At 51.9% G+C, this 8,585-nt stretch overlaps 1 protein-coding gene across 1 annotated transcript; it reads left to right on the plus strand.

Annotated features, from left to right (window-relative positions):
* Nucleotides 1-4,111: 4,111 nt before the first annotated feature.
* MESP2 (mesoderm posterior bHLH transcription factor 2) lies at nucleotides 4,112-6,312 on the plus strand. Its single transcript, XM_066239076.1, has 2 exons — nucleotides 4,112-4,936; nucleotides 5,671-6,312. The coding sequence occupies exons 1-2, from the start codon at nucleotides 4,112-4,114 to the stop codon at nucleotides 5,938-5,940; spliced, it is 1,095 nt and encodes a 364-aa protein (XP_066095173.1). The 3' UTR covers nucleotides 5,941-6,312.
* The last annotated feature ends 2,273 nt before the right edge of the window (nucleotides 6,313-8,585 follow it).

Genomic DNA, 8,585 nt, shown 5'->3' on the forward strand with positions numbered 1-8,585 from the left:
GCCTCCCTGCTTTAAAGAGCTTTCCTAGAAACCCCATCCACTACTTCCACTAACATTTCATTGGTCAGTCCATTTGTAAGAGGCTGGGAACTGCAGGTTTTTAGCTGGGCATATAACCATCCACAATAATACAGGGTACTATTACTAAGGAAGAAAGAAGAAGAGAGTCTATGAAAAATGACGTGTGGACAAATAGAAGTCCCTGCCAGTCGTGAACATTCTATTGACCATGTTTCCTGGATCCAGGCACCACCTACTTCCTCAGCTGGTAAAGCATGGAGCTAAGGCTGTAAAATCCAGGTCTTTCTGGGTTTGAGACACAGTCTGGCCTCCTAACCATTAAGCTACACTACTTCCCTGTACAAAATGGAGGCCCATGAGAGATGTACTTCAGCTTCCCACTGGTGAGTGGGGCTGGCAAACAGTATGCCCCAGGGCTGCAGAATCTGGCTTCAAGGTCCAGTGAAGAGCCAGGGGCCACAGCAATCCAGGCTCAGCGCTCCACTTTCCAAAACTTATACTCAGACATCCCAGTCAGTCTAAGGCACAGGCTCTGGACTAGCCCAAACCAAGACAGAAGGCCAAGCTATCCCAGAGAGGAAAAACCACACAGGATTCTGTGCTGGGTGGACTCCCATCATTCAAATCCTTTCACAGGAAATCCCTCCAGACTGGCTCTGATGGGTGGGGGCAGGATGGGAGAGAAGAAGAATAATTCCAGGTATTTGGAACCTTCCTAAAGATCACAAGGCTACTTCATCACTCCAAATCTAGCTACCTGTACACAAGCCAGCACTGTTTGGCCCAAACTAAAAACATGCCAAAGGTACATCAATAAGGGACTATGGTGTGAGCATGCTGTAGAATATTATACAGCCGTTAAAAAGATGGGCTGCCCTGGCCTGTGGTGGCGCAGTGGATAAAAAAAGCGTTGACCTGGAAATGCTGAGGTCGCCGGTTCGAAACCCTGGGCTTGCCTGGTCAAGGCACATATAGGAATTGATGATTCCAGCTCCTCCCCCCCTTCTTTCTCTCTGTCTCTCCCCTCTCTCTCTCTCTGTCTCTCCCTCTCCTCTCTAAAATGAATAAATTAAAAAAAATTTTTTTAAAAGGTGGGCTGGAAAGCTCAAGATCAACACTCCATTAACCTGAAACTTCAGAATCTGGATCCAGAAATATATATGAAATCTGATGAATTTTTTTTCAACTGTCAATCCATGTATATAAATTCCTTGATGGTACAATTTGTCAGAGTTTTATAGCACTGTGCAGCTTTGGATGAATAAATGATGATTTACTTGCATTTGCCATTATTTCAATCTCAATAGTGTAGGACAGAATGTTTTCTAAATCCACACTGCCCTCAGGGAAAAGTAGTATTTTTTTAACCTTGGTTTAAACCCTTTTCAGTCATGAAATGTTGCATAACTAACTGCTTCTTTCCAAAGAAAGCTTGTGTGATAATAGGCATGATTAGCCCGATTTCATCTTTTAAAAAAACTATCATTATTGATTGAGAGAGAGAGAGAGAGAGAAAGAGAGAAACATCAATTTGTTGTTCCACTTATTTATGTATTCTTTGTTTGATTCTTGTATGTGCCCTGACCGGGGATCAAACCCACAACCTTGGCATACTGGTATGATGCTCTAACCAACTGGCCAGAGCTCAATTCAATCTTCTTTTTGTGTTAGGGATAAATTGAAGTCTCCTCTTCTCATTTACAGCAGCTATAACAAACCGAACAACAGCTGCCTGAAGCAACATGATTCCAGGTCAATTGTTACTTCATCATAATGTTACGATGGTAACATAAATATCTTTCCTCCAATAATAAGTTCTGAGGAGAAAGTTATGTAATTTCATTCTTTTTCTTTCTTTCCTTTTTTTTTAGGTGAGAGGAGGGAAGATAGTGAGGCAGACTCCTGCATGTGCCCCGACTGTGGGATCTACCCAGAAACCTCGTCTGGGGCTGATATTGAGATTAACCAAGCTTTCCACAGCACCCAGGACCAACACTCAGACTAATCGAGCCACTAGCTGTGGGAGGTGAAGAGAGGAAAAAAGGGGGAGGGGGGTGGGGAGGGGTAAGGAAGCAGACAGGTGCTTCTCCTGTGTGCCCTGACCAGGAATCAAACCTGGGATGTCCATACACAGGGCCAACACTATCCAATGAGCCACCAGCCAGAGCCAGTAATTTCATCATTAAAGGTCTATCTGTACCTCCTGCCACATTTCCTCCCCCAATTAAAATTATCCTCTATGACTGAAATGGATGAACATTGAAATCAACTATGACCAACTATGTGTTAAATATGTCCTGCCAGGGAAGCGCTAATATATGCTGCTGAATGAAAAAAAGAACAAGTTATAGGCTGGTATGTTGCCTCCTTTATACTATGCGTCTTCTAAGGATACATGTTGATTGAAGTGAATGCATGGACCAGGTCTGGAAGGATACCTGCCAACACGAAATAGCTGTTACTTTTGGGGAGGGATTACAGGGACTCCAGCTTTATCTCTAATGTTTCCATTTCTTACAAAGAGACTGTATTCGTTATGTAATTTGTCCTAAAAGTTAAATTTTTTTATTTTTATTTTTTGTGACAGAGATAAAGACAGAAAGAGGGACAGATAGGAAGGGAGAGAGATGAGAAGCATCAATTCTTTGTTGAGGCACCTTAGTTGTTCATTGGTTGCTTTCTCATATGTGCCTTGATCAGGGGGATGGGGGGTGGCTACAGCAGAGTGAGTGACATCTTGCTCAAGCCAGTGACCTTGCACTCATGCCAGCGATCTTGGGCTTCAAGCCAGCAACCCTTGGGCTCAGGCCAGCAACCATGGGGTCATGTCTATGATCCCATGGTCAAGCCAGTGACCCCGTGCTCTAGCTGGTGAGCCTTGCTCAAACCAGATGAGCCTGTCTGTGAGTAGATATGTAATTATTATTTCTGTTTTTATGGAGCAGAAGGCTCAGATAGGTTAAGAACTCTGATGGAGCACACAGCCAGTTAGTGGTGGGCCTACTAATTATATAATGGCCTGTTTATGTGTCTCTCCACAAAACTGAAATCTCATGACAGCAAAGAACACAGCTAGCTCGTTCACCCTGGTGTGCCTGACATTTACCAGTTGACAAATAAACATGAATTACATGAATAATGCCTACAAGCATCTTGAAATGTAAGTACTTTCTTTATAAATTGACAGCACCAAACACTCAGCTCTCTTGCCAGGTCCACACTAAGTGGTTCCCCGGATGGTTCCACTTAGTACCAGCAACCGTCCCAGGTGGTGGGTATTTTTATTATTGCTGAGAATGAGGAAACTTGAGCCTCAGGAGAGTTAAGTCACTTGCCCAGTCACACAGCAAACGAAGGCCTGACTCTGGCGGGCTTTGGAGAGGGGCTCATCTTCCCCCATTTCTTCACCCACTGCATCGCATTCATTCTTCTCCAGGCTGCTATGTTCTATTTTTTCAGGAACAGAAATGAACTGTGGGCAGTGAGATGATTTTCTATGTGTCACATAGCAAGTCAACAAGTGCAAGTTCCAAAGAACCCGGGAAGGGTCCACCTGTATGTCCCGCCGCCTCCATTACTGCTGGCAGGACCGTCCGGACTTGTCCTATAGGCACACTTGTAAGCACAGGGTGTAAGTTACCTGGCACAGCCCTCCACCCCGGAGCCTGGTGATGAGAGAGGCGGCCACTCTTTACAGGGGTCCATGAATCACTTGAGAGACACCTTGGGCGCCCGCAGACGATGGCACTGCCCACCGTAGTATTCCCGAGCACTCACCCGTGGGCAGTGGACAGGGCGGGGTGGGTGGGGAACCTGGTGAGAAGCTTAGCAGCTCCATCCAGATGCGAATTGTCCCTCCCACACTTCCCGGGCTGTAGGGGCCTCCATTAGAGCCCCTGAGGAGTCAGAATCCACACCTCCGCAAATGGGCCTGCTTTCCCAGGGCCCCCCCTGCCCAGACCTTCCCTGGGCTCTGTGGGTTTTGACACCTCTCTGTAACCTGGCGGGGGGCCACCTTGCACCTTTGGTCCAGATAAAAGCTCGGGGCTGGAGGTGGCCGGCCCAAGCCTCCCGGAGCCCGCGGCCGGCCATGGCCCAGTCCCCTCCTCTGCAGACCCTCGACCATTGGATCTTATCACAAGGTTGGGGCTGGGCCGGACACTCGGACTCCACGTCCCCGGCCTCTTCCTCGGATTCGTCGGGCTCGTGCCCCTGCGACGCCGCCCGAGGTACCTCGCAGCCCACGCCCCCAGCCCGCGGCGCCCACGCCGCAGAGGCCGCCCCGACGGCGCCGGGACCAGCGCGGTGCAGACCCGCAGGCGGGCAGCGGCAGAGCGCCAGCGAGCGCGAGAAGCTGCGCATGCGCACGCTCGCCCGCGCCCTGCACGAGCTGCGCCGCTTTCTGCCGCCGTCCGTGGCGCCCGCCGGCCAGACCTTGACCAAGATCGAGACGCTGCGCCTGGCCATCCGCTACATCGGCCACCTGTCAGCCGTACTGGGCCTCAGCGAGGAGAGCCTGCGGCGCCGGCGCCAGCGACACAGCGATGCGGCGCTCCCTCGGGGATGCCCGCTCTGCCCAGACGGCGGCCCCGCGCAGGCGCAGACGCGCGGCCGGGACCTGGGCACAACCACCCCCATCGAGGGCTCCTGGGGGTCCCCTCCTGCCGGTCCCGTAGCCCCAGCGGCTCCCAAACACTTGGGAAGCAGGGTCCCCGACGTGGGTCCCTGGGTCTCCTCCCCTTACTGCCCTGGGATTCAGTCGCTTCCGCAGGTGTCCCAAGGGAAGGCCCCCGACACGGCCCTTTGGACACCGCTCCCAGCCCGTTCTGGAACACAGACAGCCCCGGAGCCCCGGACTCAGGCCACGCCCTGGGCGCCGCCCCCCGTCGCCGCGGAGCGGGCTGCGGTATATCAGGTACCGTCCCTAGACTGCAGTTGGAAATAGACGGTGTGGGTAGGTTCTAGTCAGCAGCGATCCTTACTTTTTTAGATCCCTATTATCTAATTCAACCCTGGTTAGGGCTGACAGAAGCTGGGAGGATAGAGAGGGCTCTAACCTCTTTGAGGAAAGAGGTGGGAACCCTGAGGAGTTAAGGCCACCACCACACCCTCTGGAAGAGGGAGTAGCCCTCAGACTTGCTCCTTCTATCCTGGTCTCTGGACATTGCAGGGTCCAGGGTCCAAATGCTCCAATAAGGGCTGGGAGGAGAGAGGAAGACCCCGTGGCCCCAGGGTTAGGGGTTTCCTGATGGATGGGCTTTGAGTGGGTGACCTTTATGTTTCCTTCAAGAGGAAGGAAACTCATGGCCCATAAAACAGCATATTAATAACCAAAATTATTGAATGCTTACTATGTTTCCAGCACCATCCTTTGTACATAAATGGACTCATTCTGCCCCATTTTGCAGATGAGAAAACTGAGACGAAAAGAGGTTCTCAGCATTCTTGGAGTTAGTGAGTAGCGAAGCTGGGACTTGAACTCTGGCAGTGTATTTCCAGAGGGGACACACTTAACCACTTTGCTTCACTGCATTCGGGATGCCAGGGCTGTTCAGAACCTGCCAGCTACACTCTGGGAAGCATGCAGGTTCGAGATCTCAGGGCATCAGACAGTAGCCCACCAACCAGTTGCTCTTGTCTCTTTTGCAGGGTATCTCTGTGTCTTCAGAGTCCTGTGTGTTGCCAGAAACCCCACCCCTCCTGCCTGGGCCGGCCTGCCAGAGACTCCAGCCTCCCACCCAGTGGGAATACTGGAGCCATGGTGTGGAGGTGCTCCCCAGCTCGGAGGACCAGGGACCAGGCCCCACCTTCCACTTCAGTGATGAAACCCCTCTCCAGAGCTCAGACCTGCAGCTCAGTGGCTGCCCTGAACTTTGGCAGGAAGATCTGGAGGGGGGCCACCTGAGCATCTTCTACTAATGGCCTTGCCTGTCCCCTTGTAGCTAGGAATCAGGCCTGTAGAGTGGGTGCCCTCCTCATTTACAACACCAGTGGTTTACAAGGTTTCCTTTAGCCAAGGATCCTTTTTCCAAGTGATGTCTTTCATGGAAGTAGTGTTTGAAACAGATAGTTGGTGGCCTCCCTGGCTGGAGTTGGGGCTGGGGCAGTGCCCTCTGCTCCTAGACACCTCCACCCGAACAACCAGCGCCCTGAAGAATACAGCCTGAGCTTCAGTGTGATGTTGGGTGCTTGACCACAAAGTTGTCCAGGCTGGGACTGATGGGGGATGGATTGGGGTAATGGAGTAGGGGGAGGGCAGAAGCCTGTATACTTTGATTTTGCTTCTTAAAGAAAAACACACAACAAAAATGTGCTTTGGTCTGTTTTTCTTCTATCAGCTTAGGTTTTTATGGCCTCTGAGAAAGGAAAAATGTTCCCATCCTGTGGGGAACAAGTCATGCCTACCAAGGTTGACATAGGCCCTCACTTGCCAATTTGACCACATTTATTGCACAGGGTCTCCACCTGGCCTACTTTGCAAGGTGGCACAGGTGGGTCGACATGTGGATGTATTCACTTGCCTCAGACCCATCAGCATTGCCCTCTTCCATTCTTCTGGGTGAATTCCTGCTGACCAGTAGGGCTCTTTCACAATGATATTAAATTGTTTTCAAAGGATGCCCATAAATGGCCCCCAGGGACGAGGCCCGTTTATTAGTTTGCTCAGACTGTCCTGACAGAATACTACAAATCGGGTGGCTTAATCACAGAAATGTGTGTTTTCTCCCAGTTCTGGAGGATAGAAGTCCAATATCAAGGTGTCAGCAGGGTTGGTTTCTTCTGAGGCCTCTCTCCTTGGCTTGGACCTTCTTGCTGTGTCCTCACTTGGTCACTCCTTGGTCTGTGTGAGTCTCAATTTCCTTTTTCTATAAGGACGTTAGTCCTTAGGGCTCATCTATATGACCTCATTTTTACATTGATTACCTCTTTAAGGTTCTCAACCCCCTGCCCCACCTGGGTATGGATGTTGGGGCCCTGACTCCCCATCTAATGCTCTCTCCTTTCCAAGAAAACCCAAAGTCTCGGCTCCAGTTTAATGGCTTCTGCACCAAAGGCAGAACAGAACACCTGCCTGTCTCCTTGCTTTGGGTCCTACCCATCTGGGATGAATCTTACAGGGACAGAGAATGGTACTCCTGGTGCAGTCACTGACGGCCACACTCCCCCAGCTTTGAAGCCCTGCAAGACACCCAAGAGCCCCGGAGCAGCAGCCAGAGCCGAGCATCTTCTAGAACTTGGCAGCTTTGTTCTCCCAGTTCTCTAGGAGTAGTCAAGGCAGAGATCAGAGGCTGCCACCCCCACTCCACCCCCTGCTGTTGGCTACACCTCTCTGCAGGGGGGCAGAGTGACTGGCAGGGGAGAAGAGGCACTGATGCCAGGGTTCTGCCTGGGATGTTGGTCTCCACACACTTTCCTGGGGACCCCATTCACCATCTGTGAGATGACATTTGCTGAGTGCCTCACCTAGGCTTTTGATGACCCTGCACTGTCGAGGACATACATGCCTCCTAGGGAGCCTCCTGGAGGACAGGGAGGTGGGGGAGGGCACTGTACCCGGGCTGCTTCATGTTCATCCTTCAACCCTGCTTCCCCCCGTGGCCCTGAGCTCTAGACCTGGAGTGAGCAGCGCGGGTTCTAGTGGTCTCCCACTCTGTGTGTAACCTTGAGCAAGGTTCTGCAGACAGGTGACTGGCTCTGTGTGTCCTTGCTGCAGCCCGGGAACCAGTTTCCTCCAGCCTCACAGGGCCTTATGAATGCCAGTGTTGTACGCTGTCCAGTGGCCTGAGCAGGTAACTGTCACAGCCCCTGCCCTGATTCCAAGTGGAGTCAGGCTCCACTCATGCAGGGGCAGAACAGCCAGTCTCAGGTCCTCCCTCCAGCTCTACTGAGTTGTGACTTAACCTCCTAAGCCTGTTTCCTTATCAGCAAAACCTAGATAAAGTCAGTCCTTATCTCCTGGGACTGTTGAGAAACCAAATGAGATAATGCACATAAACGCTGAGCTCAGGCGCCAGGCACAGAAACTAGGATCCTTGCCGACTCTTCTCCCTGGAGGCCAGCTCTCCCCTAGAGACACTAGATAGCGGGGCAGCCCCCTCTCCCAGCAGGGACCACCTAAGGGGTCCTGGGCTGCGGTCTCCAGAAGGTCAAGTGCCAGCCGCTGCTGCTGGGCACTGGCGACAGGAAGGGCTGGCCCAGAGGGGACCTGGACAGTGGAGAGACCCCGCCCCACCCCAGGCAGGCCCCGCCCCATCCTTTGATGTGCAGGCCCCAGGGGAGCACAAGGGTAGCCTTCCGGCCTGGCAATCAGCTCCTCCCAAGGGGGAGAGCCTGTGAGGGGAGAGGACAGGTGGAGCCTTGAACCTGAGGATAGGGCTGAGGACCACAGTAATTGCCGGCTCTTACATATTATGCCAAGTGGTAAGGACGTGACTCCTTCCATTCACACGTCAACCCCAGGCTCAATCTTCTTTATTGCGCAGATGATGAAACCAGAGCCCAGGGCGTTTTGGCCACTTGTCCAAGAAATAGTGGCTGAGCCATGATCTGAAAACCAGGCCTCT

This window comes from Saccopteryx bilineata, chromosome 7 (genome assembly GCF_036850765.1).
Source record: "Saccopteryx bilineata isolate mSacBil1 chromosome 7, mSacBil1_pri_phased_curated, whole genome shotgun sequence".
Classification (NCBI taxonomy): Eukaryota; Metazoa; Chordata; class Mammalia; order Chiroptera; family Emballonuridae; genus Saccopteryx; species Saccopteryx bilineata.

What these genes read in the sequence shown, in the direction of transcription:
- MESP2 (XM_066239076.1), top strand. Translation starts at nt 4,112, where the DNA reads ATGGCCCAGTCCCCTCCTCTGCAGACCCTCGACCATTGGATCTTATCA. An exon ending in AGCGGGCTGCGGTATATCAG is followed by an intron (nt 4,937 to 5,670) that starts GTACCGTCCCTA and finishes TCTCTTTTGCAG; the next exon opens with GGTATCTCTGTGTCTTCAGA.